Raw genomic sequence first — 17,760 nt, forward strand, 5'->3', positions numbered from 1 at the left:
TGCCAGGGTCAGCAATCTCTCCCACGGAAAGGTTTGGGGTGGGCGTACTGGTGGGCCACCTGGGCGTGAGCCCGTGAAGAGTGACAACCCCACCGTCAGCCGCAGCAGAGGAGAGCGGGCCGTCGTGTACTAACGTTCTGGCAACCTGAAAACGTCCCCCCAAGACTGTGTCCCTGATCCACGCGGGGGCTGCCTCATGCATACTCCTCCTCCAGCATCAACCTACTGAGATCCAAGCCCCAAACCGTCTTCTGTAACCCCGCCCCCCCCAGCACGAGACTCACTGCCACAAACTGGTTGTTCTCCAACTTGATGATGTCACCGACGCGAACGTTCATCCACTGTTCCTGCTGAAGGCTGCGGGAGATGGAAACAGAGGGTGAGGGGGCCTGGGGTCATTTCGCAGGAATAGAGGTGCCGGAGCTCATTAGCATAACGACTCATTTGCATAACTCATTTGCATATGCCACACACCCCTGGCATCGCTGGAAGGTGGACTAAATTATACCAGCTCAGCATCTACCTTAAAATGTGTCTTGAATTGTTACTGTCGTGACAAAACCTTACTCCCATCATACTTTTTAAATTACTCTCTCCTTTGTGGCACAGTGGCATAATGGAGATTTCCATCCGTCTGCTTGATATGTTTTGGTTATTTTTCCCAGCCTTTTTTTTGGGGGGGGGGGGCAATATTAGAAAGTTTGTCAGATTTTAGAGTTCAGCAAAATTCTCACAGGGGGGTTGAACAATGGAGAAGAAGAAGAAGAAGATGATATTGGATTTATATCCCACCCTCCACTCCAAATCTCAGAGTCTCAGAGTGGCTCACAATCTCCTTTACCTTCCTCCCCCACAACAGACACCCTGTGAGGTGGGTGGGGCTGGAGAGGGCTCTCACAGCAGCTGCCCTTTCAAGGACAACCTCTGCCAGAGCTATGGCTGACCCAAGGCCATCCCAGCAGGTGCAAGTGGAGGAGTGGGGAATCAAACCTGGTTCTCCCAGATAAGAGTCCGCACACTTAACCACTACACCAAACTGCCCAAAAGCAAGTATCGGGGGAGGGAGGGTAAGAAAGAAAGAGCACAATAGAAGTTAGAAGTTCTGAAGCTCCGTCCTGAGAACTCTTGCCCAAAATAAGGCCTGGTGAGGAGTGAGGAACAGCCAGTATTGGGTGGGGGATGATATCTGGTAGCTGGCGAGCCCCTCCCTCACTTCTTTCTTTCTCTCCTAACCCAAGAGTCTGTGCTAGTGTTGCCAAGTTTCTCTGCCGCTGCAGAAGTGACAGCATTGTGCCGGAGACGTCACGCTAGGGCATCTCGGTGGGGTAGGGCGGGATATAAATCGAATAAAATAAATAAAATAAATAAACTCTAGAATTCACAATAAAACTCTATAGTGTCATAGTTTTACCATGATTCCCAGAGTGTCACACCAGAAACACTCTAGGATTCTTGATAAAACTCTATGGTACCATAGCGCCAACAACAGGGCAATGTCAAGGCTTCCTCTCATAAGCCCTGCTGGATCAGCCCAGTGAGGATCCATCTAGTCCAGCCTCCTGTCTCACACAGAGGCCTCAACCAGTTCCTCTGGAGGACCAACAAAAGGGCAGAGAGGCCGAGGCCTTCCCCTCATAAGAACATCAGAAGAGCCCTGCTGGATCAGACCAGTGAGGGTCCATCTAGTCCAGCCTCCTGCCTCACACAGTGGCCTCAACCAGTTACTCTGGAGGGCCAGCAACAGGGCAGAGAGGCCGAGGCCTTCCCCTCATAAGAGTATCAGAAGAGCCCTGCTGGATCAGACCAGTGAGGGGCCATCTAGTCCAGCATCCTGCCTCACACAGTGGCCTCAACCAGTTCCTCTGGAGGGCCAGCAACAGGGCAGAGAGGCCGAGGCCTTCCCCTCATAAGAACATCAGAAGAGGCCTGCTGGATCAGCCCAGTGAGGATCCATCTAGTCCAGCCTCCTGTCTCACACAGAGGCCTCAACCAGTTCCTCTGGAGGACCAACAAAAGGGCAGAGAGGCCGAGGCCTTCCCCTCATAAGAACATCAGAAGAGCCCTGCTGGATCAGACCAGTGAGGCTCCATCTAGTCCAGCCTCCTGCCTCACACAGTGGCCTCAACCAGTTCCTCTGGAGGGCCAACAACAGGGCTGAGAGGCCGAGGCCTTCCCCTCATAAGAACATCAGAAGAGCCCTGCTGCATCAGACCAGTGAAGGTCCATCTAGTCCAGCATCCTGCCTCACACAGTGGCCTCAACCAGTTCCTCTGGAGGGCCAACAACAGGGCTGAGAGGCCGAGGCTTTCCTCTCATAAGAACAACAGAAGATCCCTGCTGGATCAGACCAATGATGGTCCATCCAGTCCAGCATCCTGCCTCACACAGTGACCAACCAGTTCCTCTGGATGGTCGACAACAGGGCACAGAGGCCAAGGCCTTCCCCTGACCTTGCCTCTTGGCACTAGTATTTGGAGGTTTATCTCCCCCCAAAACCCTCTGACACTACAAGGACAACCCCCCTCAGCGAGGGGGTTCCATTACTTTCCCACCCTCCTTCCCACCTTTCTTCCCCTTCCCACAATCCACAGCTGCTGAAGTGACACTCACATTCCACTGATCAACACTTGAGACTGGCGATTGTTCACCTGGTTGTCACTCTTGTGGCGAAACTGTGGAGAGAAAGCAGTGTCAGATTGTGTGTGTGTGTGGGGGGGGAACAAGCTCTGATGCACCCACATTCTCCCCACCACTACCAGAATCTGTTTTCCGGGAAGGTCAAAGGAACTGGACACAAGACCTCCTTCAAAGGAAGACGTCAGCAAGACACTCCCTAAAAATTATCCCCAAAATGGTCACACTCCTTTTCTCCCCACCGTGCCAAGAGATTCTACACTGAATACTCTCCAGGGTACACCCATCTCACAGAGGTGCGCACGCTCGAGGTGGCATCCTTGGCACGAACCGAGCTGGGAGAGCAAATCCCCAGAACCGGCACCACCAATGCACGCCTGAATCACTAAGGCAAGCCAGACCCGACCTGCCCTGGACCCAAACAGCTGACCCTTCCCCTGAGCCCCGCTGACCTCCCACCCCACTTACGTAATCGTCGGTAGCATCCTTGACCGCCGTGATGGTGAGCACGAGAACCAAAGGCACTATGGTGGTGAACCAGGAGAGGGAGGAGATCTGCGGGATCAGCTGCGGTGAGCGAAAAGAGGAAGAAGAGTCGTTAACAGAAAAGTGCCTCTTTCTTTCTTCCTTCCTTTCTTCCTTCCTTCCTCTTTTTCTTTCTTTCTTTCTCTCACTCACTCTTTCTTTCTCTCTCTCTTTCTTTCTTTCTTTCTCTCATTCTCTTTTCTTTCTTTCTCTCTCTCATTCTTTTCTTTCTTTCTTTCTCTTTCTCTCACTCATTTTCTCTTTCTCTCACTCTTTCTTTCTCTTTCTCTCACTCACTTTTTCTTTCTTTTTCTCTCACTCTTTTCTCTCCTTTCTTTCTCTCTTTCTCTCTTTCTCTCTTTCTTTCTTTCTTTCTTTCTTTCTTTCTTTCTTTCTTTCTTTCTTTCTTTCTTTCTTTCTTTCTTTCTTTCTTTCTTTCTTTCTCTTTCCTTCCTTCTTTCTGTCTTTCTTTCTCATACTTATACCCCAGCTTTCTCCCCAAACTGACTTATATAGTTCTCCTTTCCTGTTTTATCCTCCCAACAGCTGTGACGAGGGATCCGTCTTATCAATCACCTCTAAAACGATCACCCGTGTGTGGCAACAGTTTACCAATATTCCCCTTCAGAAATGGCACTCTAGGCACACTTGAACAGTATTTAGATTTATTTGAACAAACTGGCAGGGAAGGGAATCGATATTTATAGCGTTTGGGATTTGGAATGGGTAGGCAGAAAATGAAAGATAATTACAGAACCGCATCTGATGGTGCTGAAGACGCAAGAGACGTTTTTAGACTTAAGACTCTTGATTTCACAGAAGGTATCACAGATATTACAATGCTTTTTTCATAGCTATTACTGGATTGTGCAGGGGGTGGACTAGATGACCCTGGAGGTCCCCTTCCAACTCTATGATTCTATGATAGGGTTGCCAATCCCCAGGTGGGAGAAGGAGATCCCCTGGTCTAGAAGCGCTCCCCCTGCTTCAAGGTCATCAGAAAGCGGGGGGGGGGGGGGAGAGATGAAATGTCTGCTGGGCACTCCATTATTCCCTAGGGAGACCAATCCCGATAGGGTATAAGGGAGAATTGATCCATGGGTATCTGGGGCTCTGGGAGGCTGTTTTGGGGGGGGGGGGGGTTGAGGCAGAGGCACCAAATTTGCTGCATAGCATCCAGTGCCTCTCCCCAGAATACCCTCCAAATTTCAAAAGGATTGGACCAGGGGGTTCAATTCTACGAGCCCCAAAAGAAGGTGCCCCTAGCCTTCATTATTTCCAATGGAGGGAAGGCATTTAAAAGGTGCGCGGTCCCTTTAAATGTGATGGCCAGGTCTCCCTCTGGAGTTCAATTATGCTTGTCACACTCTTGCTTCTGGCTTCACCCCAATGTCTCCCGGCTCCACCCCCAATGTCTCCTGGCTCCACCCCCCCAATGCCTCTTGGCTCCACCCCCAAAGTCCCCAGATATTTCTTGAATTGGCAACCCTATTCTACGACCAGGATAGTCCAGGCAAACGCAATCTCATCAAGCCATGGCTGGTACTTGGATGGGACATCTCCACGGAATACCAGGAGCAGGGGGCAGAGGCAGGCTGGATTAAGCCACTTCTCTGAAAGTCCGCCATGCCCCAGTAGGAGCCATCAGAGGTTGCCATGACTTCCAGTCACAGGCATGTGTGTGTGCGCACACACACAAATGCAAAAAAAACAACAACACAACAACCAAAAAAGGAGATGGGATGGGTTTGAGGTATTTTGCTGCTGCCTCTCTTCTTGGACCTAAGCTGCTACAGGCTGGTTCAAACCCTGCTTATTTATTTACTTTATTTATATACTACCTTCCTCCCCAATGGAGACCAAACATAGCTTATCAGGGGTGTCAAACGGGTGGCCTGGGGCTCCTATTAGGCCCCCAAGCAACTGGCTCTTGTCTGTTTCCTTCTCCCTCTCGCTTCCTTCTGCATCTCAGCTTGCTTTGCAAGGCTTGCTCAATCGCACAGGAGCTACAGAGCAAAACCTCAATTTTCTCCATTGGCTGAGGCTCCTCCCCCTCCTGGTCCCCTGGGGAGGGAGGGAAAGAGCCAGAGCTTCCTTTGCACAGTTCCCTGGATCCCATGGGAGAGATACCAAGAAAGCACCTTTAAGACCAACGAGTGCTAATGTTTTAAACATATTTTAAGGTGTGTTTTTTTAAAAATAAATCTTTAGTTGTGTTTGTCTGTGTCCTTTAAAAAATATATATATCTCTGCTAAAAGGTAAAGGTGGTCCCCTGTGCAAGCAGCGGTGGTTTCCAACTCTGGGGTGATGTCAGATCACGACATTTTCACGGCAGACTTTTTATGGGGTGGTCTGCCGTTGCCTCCCCCAGTCATCTACCATTTACACTCTCTGCTACCTAATCTTAAATAGGTACACACATGGCCAGGCCCGACACCGCCCAGCCCAACAAGGTCTCATTTATGTCAGATCCCGCCCTCATAACAAAGGAGTTTGATACCCCTGGCTTACATCATTCTGTCCTCCATTCTATCCACACAGCAACCCTGTGAGGTAAGTTAGGTCACCCAGTAGGCTTCTGCAGAAGAGTGGGGATTTGAACCTGGGTTTCCCAGTGCCTAGGCCAACACTCTAGCAAATGCAGGGAACCAGTCCTGGCTGTGGGGAAAGCCATTCCTCCTCCCCCAGCCCCAAAGCAGAGAAGCCCTTCGCGAGTCTCACCTGGAGGATGAGGAGAAAGAGGAAGTACGTGTTGGCCACTTCCTGGAACTGCTCGAAGAGGTTGATGGGAAGGAAGGTGACCATGTTGTACTTGGACGTCTTGATGCAGTTACTCTGGAGGAGAAAGAGGGGAAAAAGAGGACGGGAGTGAGCGGGAACGAGCTGTCTCCCCTCCACCACACCTTGGGTTGCCAACCTCCAGGTGGCACCTGGAAATCTCCCCCTATTACAGGTGAGCAAGATCAGTTCCCCTGGAGAAAACGGCTGCTGAACTCTCTCCCCTCCCCAAATATCCTGCCCTACGCAGGCTCCCCCTCCAAAATCTCCTGGGATTTTCTATAATAATAATATTTTTTATTTATATCCCGCCCGCCCCGCAAAAGCAGGCTCAGGGCGGCTCACAACACGTAAATACAATGTACAGTAAAACCATATACAATAGTTACAATTTCAATTATAAAATCATCCTTAAAATCATTAAAACTTGCATTAAGATTAACATTATGGTGCTATAGTTAAGATCTTCCATAAAATTCAGTGACTAAAACGTAAAACATATCCAGCAAGACTTTCTTGGCTCGGTATTAAGTGAAGGCTATTTTACAGAGGTGGGTCTTGCAGGCCCTGCGGAATTGGTCTAAACATCGCAGGGCCCGTACCTCCTCCGGGAGTTGGTTCCATAGTAGGGGAGCTGCTATGGAGAAGGCCCGATCCCAGGTGGTCTTCAATCTGGCCTCCCTTGGCCCAAGGATATTCAGCTGGTTCTTTCCAGCTGACCTCAGCGCTCTCTGGGGTTCATACGAGGAAAGACGGTCCCTCAAGTAGACATCTCTGGGCACAGCCTACTTCTCCCCCCCCTTTTTTTGCCAGGAGAAAGCTTCTGAGAAGCGGCAAGCCCCGCAATGGATGGGAAAGGGTGTCCCCCCGACTTTTAAAATCCTACGTCCCTGGCTGGCACCCCTCCCAACATCTTATTTTCCAGTCCACCAATACAAAAAAAGAGAAACGGTGGCTCAGTGAGGGACGTTGGCTCAGTGGTAGAGCATCTGCTTGGTAAGCAGGAGGTCCCAGGTTCAATCCCCGGCATCTCCAACTAAAAAGGGTCCAGGCAAATAGGTGTGAAAAACCTCAACTTGAGACCCTGGAAAGCCGCTGCCAGTTGGGGAAGGGACGTTGGCTCAGTGGTAGAGCATCTGCTTGGTAAACAGGAGGTCCCAGGTTCAATCCCCGGCATCTCCAACTAAAAAGTGTCCAGGCAAGTAGGCGTGAAAAACCTCAGCTTGAGACCCTGGAGAGCCCCTGCCAGTCAGAGTAGATAATAATGACTTTGATGGACTCAGGTCTGATTCAGTATAAGGCAGCTTCATAGGTTCATGCTCGGAAAGGGAGAAGAAAGATAGATCCAGGTGGGTAGCTGTGTTGGTCTGAAGCAACAGAACAAAGTCTGAGTCCAGTGGCACCAGTAAGACCAACAGAGTTTAATTCCATATGTGAGCATTCGTGTGCACACACAGGCCTCATTTTGGGCAGCAGCTCATAGGAGTAGAGCTCTGGAACCTATTGTGCTCTCTTTCTTACCATCCTGTCCAATAATTGCTTCTGGGCTCCACCGTTCAAACCCGCTGTGAGAATTTTGCTGAGTTTTAAGATTGGACAAACTTTCTAACGTTTCCCACCCCCCGACACACACACACACACAAAAGGGGAAATCACCAAAAACATATAAAACAGACAGATGGAAATCTTGCATCCTGCCCCTGTGACCACATAGGAGAAAGTCTTTTTAAAAGTATGATGGGAGTAAGGTTTTTTTTTTTTTTTAAACAATTCTGCCTACCTGAAGAACCGTCTCTCCCCATATGAACCCCAGAGAGCACTGAGGTCAATGGGGAAGAACCAACTGACTATCCCTGGGCCGAAGGAGGCAAAATTAAAGAATACTCACACACGGGCGGTGGCTCAGTGGTAGAGCATCTGCTTGGGAAGCAGAAGGTCCCAGGTTCAATCCCTGGCATCTCCAAAAAAAGGGTCCAGGCAAATAGGTGTGAAAAACCTCAGCTTGAGACCCTGGAGAGCCGCTGCCAGTCTGAGAAGACAATACTGACTTTGATGGACCGAGGGTCTGATTCAGTATAAGGCAGCTTCATATGTTCATATGTTCACGGGCCTTCTCCATTGCAGCTCCACACCTATGGAACCAGCTCCCGGAGGAAGTGCGGGCCCTGCGGAGCCTTGAAACAGTTCCGCAGGGCCTGCGAGACCTTCCTCTTTAGGATGGCCTTTACCTGACTGAATGGTTGATGGACTCGTCTGAAGTGATTCCGCCATCCTACATACTTGCATCTAACAGAACAGCACCGGAAATGTTAATTTTAAATTGGAATGTTTTATGTTGAATGTTGATTTTAAAATTGTTATATATTTATTGTATAGACTGATTATGTTGTTAGCCGCCCTGAGCCTGCTTCAGCGGGGAGGGCGGGATATAAATAAAATGTTATTCTTCTTATTATTGTTATTAATTCAAGAAGCATTTTAAGATAGATGCTGAGATTCTACCTTAGCACACCTCCCAGTGAGGTCAGGGGGTGTGTGACGTACGCAAGTGAGTTATGCAAATGAGTCAGACTAATGAGCTACGGCTCCTCTCTTTCTATGAAACGACCCCTGCGCACGCGCATTTCTTCAGACACACGGAACAACCTTTAATTAGTTTTAGTTTAGTTTAGTTTATTTGTAATTTGTATCCCGCCCTTCCCACCAGGTGGCTCAGGGCGGCTTACAGCATATAAAATCTAACATAAGAATGTAAAAATTTAAACATTTCACACAGTTTACAGTTAAAATTAAACATCTGACACAGTTTACATAGTTAAAACACTAAAAACATACAGCAATCTTATAAAAACTACACTCAGTTTCAAGTTTCAAGTGCCAGTTAGTTGTAAGCCAGCTGGAAGAGGGCTGTCTTACAGGCCCTGCGGAATTGAGCGAGATCCCGCAGGGCCCTTACCTCCTCCGGCAGCTGGTTCCACCAGGAAGGGGCCATTACGGAGAAGGCCCTATCCCTAGTAGATTTCAAACGGGCTTCCTTTGGCCCGGGGACAACAAGGAGATTTTGAGTTCCTGATCTCAGTACTCTCTGGGGAGCTGTGGGGAGAGACGGTCCCTCAGGTAGGCACAAGACCAGTGGCACAAAGTTTCAGTCCAGGGGCATCTTAAAGACCAGCAGAGTTGGATTCTAGATATATGTGTTCACGCGCACGCCAGTGTTCCCGCTGTGCTGAGTTAGCGCGAGCGGCGCACAGATTTTTAGCCTCCAGCTCGCACCTTTTTGGTCTCCGCTCAGGAAGGATGACCCCAGAGCACGCTGATTGATGCAGCAGCTCACAACTTGAATGCCGGTTGCTCACAAAGCAGAATTTTGGCTCGCAAGACTCCGCAGCTTAGAGAGAACATTGGTGCATGCACACTTCTTCCGTTACCGTTATTCCCTTTCACTGTTTCCGAGTGAACCCCCAGCCCCTGGGGATGGAGCAGTAAGAATGCAGCATCCTGGTAAGGGAAAAGGTCTCCTTCCTTCACCCTCCCCGCACACTTTCTGCAGCCCTTCCCCCTCCAAGACCTATTTATAACTGCAGACTGGCTTTTGTCTCTGGATGGGAAGTTATTCAAAGGCACACCCATGTGAGACAGGAGGGGTGGGACCTGGGGGGGGAGGAGGGAAGGATACTGTGGACAAAGAAACCTCTTTGGAAATATGCCACCCTTGATAGGTGATGCTCCCCATGAACGCCATCCCACTCCCAGCCAATGTTCCCTCTTAAGCTGCAGAGTTTTGCGAGCAAAAATTCTACTTGGTTTTTATATGTTTAATTGGTTTTTATATGTTTAATTTTAATTGTTAAATTTAATGTTTTATCATTTATGTTAATGTATGAATTGTTGTGAGCCGCCCTGAGCCGCCTAGGCGGGGAGGGCGGGGTAGAAATAAAATCTATTATTATTATTATTATTACTTTGTGAGCTACTGGGATTAATGTTGTGAGCTGCTGCATCAGTTAGTGTGCTCTGGGTCCGTCCTTCCTGAGCTAAGACAAAAATGTGCGAGCCGGAGGCTAAAGAGCTTTGAGCTAGCTCACTGCTAACTCAGCTTAGAGAGAACACCGCGGTCCCAGCCTGTCTATTCACACGTGAAGACGCCTTATCCTGGGTCTAGGGTTGCTAACTTCCAGGTGGGGTCTGGAGTTCTCACGGAATTGCAGCTGCTCTCCAGACAACAGAGATCAGTGGGGTGGGGGGGTATGGTTTCTTTGCAGCAGGGCTTTTTTTGTGACAGGAGCTCCTTTGCCTATTAGGCCACACCCCCTGATGCAGCCAGTCCTCCTGGCACTTACAGTAGGCCCTGTACAAAGAGCCCTGCAAGCTCCAGGAGGATTGGCTACAGGGGTGGAATTCTAGAAGGAGCTCCTTTGCATCTGGTTTGGTGTAGTGGTTAAGTGTGCAGACTCTTATTTGGGAGAACCGGGTTTGATTCCCCACTCCTCCACTTGCACCTGCTAGCATGGCCGTGGGTCAGCCATAGCTCTGGAAGAGGTTGTCCTTGAAAGGGCAGCTGCTGTGAGAGCCCTCTCCAGCCCCGCCCACCTCACAGGGTGTCTGTTGTGGGGGAGGAAGGTAAAGGAGATTGTGAGCCGCTCTGAGACTCTTCGGAGTGGAGGGCGGGATATAAATCCAATATCTTCTTCTTCTTCATCTTAGGCCACACACCCCTGATGTAGCCAGTCCTCCTGGAGCTTACAGTAGGCCCTGTACGAAGAGCCCTGTAAGCTCCAGGAGGATTGGCTGCATCAGGGGTGTGTGGCACAGGGATTTAATTCTAGCAGGAGCTCCTTTGCATATTAGGCCACACCCCCTGATGTAGCCAATCCTCCCAGAGCTGACAGTAGGCCCTGTACTAAGAGCCCTGGAAGCTCCAGGAGGATTGGCTACATCAGGGGTGTGTGGGGCCTAATAGGCAAAGGAGCTCCTGCTACAAAAAAAAAGTCCTGCTTCAGAGAAAGAATTGCCAGTTCTGGGTTGGGAAATACCTGGAGATTTTGGGGTGCATCCTGAGAAGGGCGGGGTTTAGGGAAGGGAGGGACCCCACTGGGGTCCAATGCCACAGAGTCCATCCTCCAAAGTAGCCATCGTCTCCAGGGGACCTGATCTCTGTCGCTTGGAGATCAGTTGTGTTTCCAGCCACCCCCTGGAGACTGGCAACCCGATTTGGAGGGTGGACTGTACGGCATTATACCCTGGTAGGCCCCACTTCAAATCCCATCGTCCCTAAAATCCATCCTCAAATCTCCAGGAATTTCCCAACCTGGAGTTGGTAACTCTGTCCTGGTGAGACCACTAGAATCATAGAATCATAGAGTTGGAAGGGTCCTCTAGGGTCATCTAGTCCAACCCCCTGCACAAGGCAGGAAACTCACAAACACCTCCCCCTAAATTCACAGGATCCTCATTGCTGTCAGATGGCCCTCTAGCCTCTGTTGAATAACCTCCAAGGAAGGAGAGCCCACCACCTCCCGAGGAAGCCTGTTCCACTGAGGAACCGCTCTAACGGTCAGGAAGTTCTTCCTAATGTTGAGCCGGAACCTCTTTTGATTTAATTTCAACCCGCTGGTTCCGGTCCTACCTTCTGGGGCCACAGAAAACAATTCCACACCATCCTCTATATGGCAGTCCTTCAAGTACTTGAAGATGGTGATCCTATCACCTCTCAGCCGCCTCCTTTGATCCATCCAGCTCAGCAACACCTTCTCCAATTGGCAGTTGCAATCAGGGATGTTACAAAGAAGGGTCTTCCTTGCCCCCCACCACCCCATGAGATCTTTGGCAAGCAAAAACAGGGAGCTTCAATTCCCCCCCACACAAAAAAAGTGTTCCCAACTAGGTCTGGATTCAAATCACAACCGCCACAGAATCACCCTTCCGGACTTCCAAGAGAGGTGTGTGCGTATAACGTATAACCCACCCACCCCTTTAAAACTCACTCTGCCCCCAACTGGATCTACGAAACTAGAACACAATGCTTGTAAGAGAAAGACAGAAAGCACATTAAAACAGATAACGCGTCCCGTACACGGTGGCATAGGCTACGGTCCTGTTCGATTTCAAAAAGCGCTTTCTGTTATACTGATGGCATCTCCGTCTGGGTCAAGATTTTCCCCAACTCCCTAAAAGCGGGCCTTAAAACCCACCCTGGGACCCCACTCACCGCATACTGGAACTTTTCATTATACTCCCGGGCGTTCGCTTTCACCCTCCTTTCCTCCTCTGAAAACAGACCAAGAGGCAAGTCAGTCGGTGGCGCTTCACCCCCCACCCCACCCCAGCCACGATACCTGACCCACACATACCCCAGTTCACCGCCCCCCCCCATGTCCCAGTCCTGACCCACCCAGGGTAACTTTCCCCCTTAACCGCCATGACCTTGTCCCGCCCCGGTGGATTCCGAAACCTAGTGTGAACCCCCAAAAAACTTTAACCCCACCAGGTCTGCCCCCCAAGTTTTCTCTCCCGGCCCCAAATAGGGGGGGAAACCAAAGGGAGAGCACTGCTCCTGATTTGCGATGCTCTCTGCTGTCCCATACGGATGACCTTATTTACCTCAAGACCCCCTCCCCAGTAAAAACCTGAAGGTCACCGTCAGGGATGGAGGGGAGGGGGCTATTCCTTCAGTTAAGACAGCAGCCCCCTCCTTTCCCCCCAAAAAAAACACCAAGCCAGAATGCAAAGGATAGGATGGAGGGGGGGGGGCAGGCGGAGAATGAGGTAATGTGTGGAGAGAGCTGCATTGACAGCAGTCTCAGGAGAGAGCGATTCAGGACAAAGCGGGTGAGGGGGGGCTCTAAGAGATCCCTGTTCTCCAATGCCCCCCCAAACTTTCCCATCATTCCCCCCCCTCCAAAAAAATACCTGTCCCCCCAAGCGACTGGCCCCGGCTGCCGGTCGCCACGGCGACCCAGGGCCATTTCTCGGGCATCTCCTTGGGGATCGTCATGGTGACCGCAGGCCCGGGCTGTGTGTACTGGCAGAGCTGGGGGGCTGTCCAGGAGACCCCCCCCTCTCCTGGGGCTTAGATGGTGGCCCCCCTCCGGTTCGTGCCCCCCATCCTGCTCCGGTTCCCCCTCCCTACTCCTCGCTGCAGGGGAAAACTCCACGCTGACATTGAGGAGCTGGGACCGCCCACCGCCACCCGGCAGCCAGTGAGGGGCTGGGATGGCGTCACCTAGGAAACGGTTGCATTGGGGGGGACAGGCAAGAGGAGGGCCTTTCTCCTTGCTGCTGCCCACCCCCCCATCAGTCTCTCTTGCTAGATCTGACGGAGCAAGACAGAGACAACTGGAGGGTGACAGATGCTGTCTACCACCCCCCCTCCCCGCCTGATTGGCTGGGTTTCCCTCTCCACTTTCCCACCTTTGCCCCCAGCCTAGAGCATTCCTATTTTTATTTCTTATTTCTTTGTATGTCTCCTCCAAGGAGACACGCGGTGATTTCCCTGCCCTTTTGTGGATTTCACCCACACAACACCCCTGTGAGGTAGGCCACAAGTTCGCCAACAGAACGGGAACCAGGCCTTTTTTTTTTTTTTTTGTAGCCGGAACTCCTTTGCACATTAGCCCACGCACCCCTGATGTAGCCCATCCTCATGAAGCTTACGGTAGGCCCTGTAAGAAGAACCTCGTAAGCTCTTGGAGGATTGGCTATATCGGGGGTGCGTGGCCTAATATGCAAAGCAGTTCCTGCTCCAAAAAATAAGCCCGGACAGGAACTATAGAATTAAAAACCCAGCCTGGCTTGCTCCACAACTTACAGCTTAATAATAATAATAATAATAATAATAATAATAATAATATTTTTTTTATATATCCCGCCCTCCCTGCCGAAGCAGGCTCAGGGCGGCTCACAACTTACAATTTACAATATAAAATATTTTCCAAAACAATATATGTAAATCAAAACCATTATAATTAAAAACATAACATTACAATAGAAATTAACATTTTCAGTGCTATACTCTAGATGTTCTCCTCGGTAGTTTATGATGGCTGAATATAGTGGCTCAATCCACATTTAAGTGAAGGCCATCTGAAAAAGGTTAGTCTTGCAGGCCCTGCGGAATTGATCAAGGCTCCGCAGGGCCCGCACTTCATCCGGTAGTTGGTTCCACCAGTGTGGAGCTGCGACTGAAAAGGCCCTTTCACGTGTACTCTTCAGTTTGGCCTTCTTCGGATTGTCAGCCGATTTTGTGTACCTCTCTGGCGCTGAAAGGGGCCCTTCACGGTGAGGAAAGCAGCCCAACTCGGTTGCCAACGTGTGCTAAAGGCACAGGAGCTGGGGTCTGCACAAATAAGTCGGCAACCTTATCCAGTTGAAAAACAGTGATAGGCCCAAGGTGGCCCAGCGAGCTTTCTAGAGGGATCACTCCCCCTTCTCTCACACATACAAATACCACATTCATCCCCCACCCCAGCCAGTCCTCTTGGAGGCCCTTACCTGGGGGGCGCTTCTTGGAGCACAGTTCCATGGCATGTGCTGGCAGGCGATCAGGCCCATGGGAGACGCTGCAAGGAAATGGGAAGGGGGGGGGGAATGTAATTGAGGAGGGGACGAAGATACATCCTGATACATCAAAACACACAAATCGGCATCAGGTTCTCCGCCTCTACTTCTTTCGTCTCCGCAACAACCCTCTGAGGTCAGAGGGGCCAAAAGAGAACCGGACTGAGGTAACCCGGAGAGCTTCAAAGCTGAGGAGAATCTGAACCCAGATCTCATCCATCCTACTCCAGCGCTCTAACCACTGCACCGCACTGGCAACTCCCTCCTCTGCTCATCTTTAAGTGTATTTGCTGAGAACCACAATCTTTATTGAAGTCCTTTCCAAGCAATGCAGGGTGGCTGACACAACAACCCTGCAAGACATACTTGGCATTAACCTATAGAATAAGAGGAGGAGATTGGATTTATACCCTGCCTTCATGGAGTTTTAGAGCACTTTATAATCTCCTTCCCTTTTTCTTCCCACAACAGACGCACCCTGTGAGGTAAGTTCAGAGTGAGCTGGGACTGACCCAGTAGGCTGCAAACAGAGGAGTGGAGAATCAAACCTGGTTCTCCCGATCAGAGTCTGCCGCTCCTAACCAGTACCCTGAACTGATTTTCCAAGACACCCGGCGCCGAATCAGGCCCTTGGAGGGCTCCTATCAGGCCCCCGAGCAGCTGGCGGTCGTCTGCTTCCTTCTCTCTTGCTTCTTTCTGCATCACAGCTTGCTTTGCCAGGCTTGCTCAATCACACGGGAACTACAGAGCAAAACCTCAATTTTCTCCATTGGCTGAGGCTTCTCCCTTGGGGAGGAAGGGGGGAGGGAGAGCTTGCTTTGCCAGGCTCTCTCAATCGCACAGCAGAGCTACTGAGCCACGCCTCTCTTCCCTCTATTGGCTAAGGCTCCTCCCCCTCCTGGTCCCCAGGGAAGGAAGGAAAGAGCCAGAGCTTCCTTTGCCCATTTTCCTGGATCCCATGGGAGAGGTACAAAGAAAGCACTTTTATAATAATAATAATAATAATAATAATAATAATAATAATAATAATAATAATAATAATAATAATAATAATAATAATAATAATAATCTTTATTTTTATATCCCGCCCTCCCCCGCCAAGGCGGGCTCAGGGCGGCTAACAGACATGGGGATCCCATGATTGATCTAAACAATATAAACAATTTTAAATATATCAATTACATAGTGATTATTTAAAATAGATAAAATACATAAAATAGGTGCTAAAATACTGTAATCATAATATCCACAAGATGGCTAGATGTCCACACGTCGGATTAATCAGGTTCTATCTCGAAAGCCAGCTGGAAAAGACCAACAAGTGCTAAAGTTTTAAGCATGTTTTATTTTAAGTTTTTTTTAAAAAATCTTTGTGTTTGTGTCCTTTGTAAAGTTTATATCTCTGCTACCTAATCTTAAAATAGGCACACACCCGGCCCGGCCCGACATGGCTCGGCCCAGCAAGGTCTCATTTATGTCAGATCCGGCCCTCGTAACAAATGAGTTCGACACCCTGCTCTAAGCAGAGTTAGTGTGAGCTAGTTCACAGCTTTTTAGCCTTCAGCTCACACATTTTTGCCTTCGCTCAGGAAGGATGACCCCAGAGCAAGCTAATGTATGCAGCAGCAAAATCTCTCGCACGGAACTTGAATGCCAGCAGCTCACAAAGTGGAATTTTTGCTCACGAGACTCCACAACTTAGAGCAGCGGTGTCCAACTCATTTGTTATGAGGGCCGGATCTGATGTAAATGAGATCTTGTTGGGCTGGGCCATGTTGGATTGGGCCATATATTTAAGATTAGGTAGCAGAGATATAAACTTTATAAAGGACACAGACAAACACAAATATATATATATTTTTAAACTTAAAACCTGCTTAAAACGTCAACACTCATTGGTCTTAAAGGTGCTTTCTTTGTATCTCTCCCATGGAATCCAGGGAACTGAGCAAAGGAAGCTCTGGCTCTTTCCTTTCTTCCCCAGGGGACTGGGGTGGGGCCCTCATCCAATAGAAGGAAAAGAGGCTTGGCTCAGTAGCTCTGCTACGCAACTGAGAGAGCCTGTAAAAACAAGCTGTGCCTTCCACCCTTCCTCCCCAAGGGAGGAGCCTCAGCCAATGGAGAAAATAGAGGTTTTGCTCTGTCGCTCCTGTGCGATTGAGCAAGCCTTGCAAAGCAAGCTGTGATGCAGAAGGAAGCAAGATATAGGGAGAAGGAAGCAGATGACAGCCAGTTGCTCGGGGGCCTGATAGGAGCCCTCTGGAGGCCTGATTCGGCCCCCGGACTGCATATTTGACACCCCCGGCTTAGAGGGAAAGTTGGTTCAGACCCCTGTGTATCCCCTTTACAATGCCTTTCTAAATTCTGATGAACCCTTGACACAAGTTTTCTTTTAAAAGAGAAATTAAAGAACTGCCCGGTTAGACTCTGAAGAAAACTTCGTTGACTCCAGCTTTGTTCTGCTGCCAGCTTAGATTGTTTTACTGTATTTTTTAAGGTTGGGATTTGCTGTTTCACTTCTTTTTTATTTTAAACTTTGGTCAGAAAGCCACTTGAATCAATAAAAAGAAGACAGGGAGGGGAGGAAGAAGGAAGGGGGAAATGTGCTTTTGCTTGTATTACGCATACAAAGGTTTCCTTCCCGTAGGAGATGAGGGCAAAAGGATAAAGCCGAAAGGTGGGAGCTGCGGAGAGAAGGGAGACAAAAGGGCAGTGCCACGTGGGTATCCTGGGAAAGAGTTTGGGGGCAGTGAGGAAGAACAACAGGGAGTTCCAGGCATAAAGGGCACTGAGGGAGCATGGGAGGAAGTTTGAGCCAAGGGGGCAGCGTGGGAGAACAGTAGGGAATTCCAAGCATGAGGGGCAGTGAGGGAGCATAGCAGAAAGTTCCAGGCAAGAGGGGCAGTGAGGGAGAACAGCAGGGAATTCCAGGCATAAAGGGTAGTGAAGGAGCATGGGAGGAAGTTTGAGCCAAGGGGGCAGCGTGGGAGAACAGTAGGGAATTCCAAGCATGAGGGGCAGTGAGGGAGCATAGCAGAAAGTTCCAAGCAAGAGGGGCAGTGAGGGAGAACAGCAGGGAATTCCAGGCATAAAGGGCAGTGAAGGAGCATGGGAGGAAGTTTGAGCCAAGGGGGCAGCGTGGGAGAACAGTAGGGAATTCCAAGCATGAGGGGCAGTGAGGGAGCATAGCAGAAAGTTCCAGGCAAGAGGGGCAGTGAGGGAGAACAGCAGGGAATTCCAGGCATAAAGGGCAGTGAGGGGGCATG

General features: G+C 49.8%; 1 protein-coding gene across 2 annotated transcripts in view; it reads right to left on the minus strand.

Moving 5' to 3' along the window:
- The window catches only part of ATP8B2 (ATPase phospholipid transporting 8B2), an 83,318-nt gene that overhangs the window by 56,859 nt on the left and 8,699 nt on the right, over positions 1-17,760 (minus strand). Inside the window, exons 2-7 of one of the 2 annotated variants that reach the window (XM_060255737.1) lie at positions 14,429-14,496; positions 12,147-12,205; positions 5,882-5,995; positions 3,103-3,201; positions 2,611-2,672; positions 285-357 (exon numbers count right to left, since the gene is read on the minus strand). In XM_060255737.1, the coding sequence (XP_060111720.1) occupies positions 285-357; positions 2,611-2,672; positions 3,103-3,201; positions 5,882-5,995; positions 12,147-12,205; positions 14,429-14,459 (438 nt within the window). In that variant the 5' untranslated portion in view covers positions 14,460-14,496. Of the gene's footprint in view, positions 1-284; positions 358-2,610; positions 2,673-3,102; positions 3,202-5,881; positions 5,996-12,146; positions 12,206-12,847; positions 12,974-14,428; positions 14,497-17,760 lie in introns of those variants that run through there. The other variant, XM_060255728.1, reaches the window with a different exon arrangement.

This window comes from Heteronotia binoei, chromosome 1, assembly GCF_032191835.1.
Source record: "Heteronotia binoei isolate CCM8104 ecotype False Entrance Well chromosome 1, APGP_CSIRO_Hbin_v1, whole genome shotgun sequence".
Taxonomy (NCBI): domain Eukaryota; kingdom Metazoa; phylum Chordata; class Lepidosauria; order Squamata; family Gekkonidae; genus Heteronotia; species Heteronotia binoei.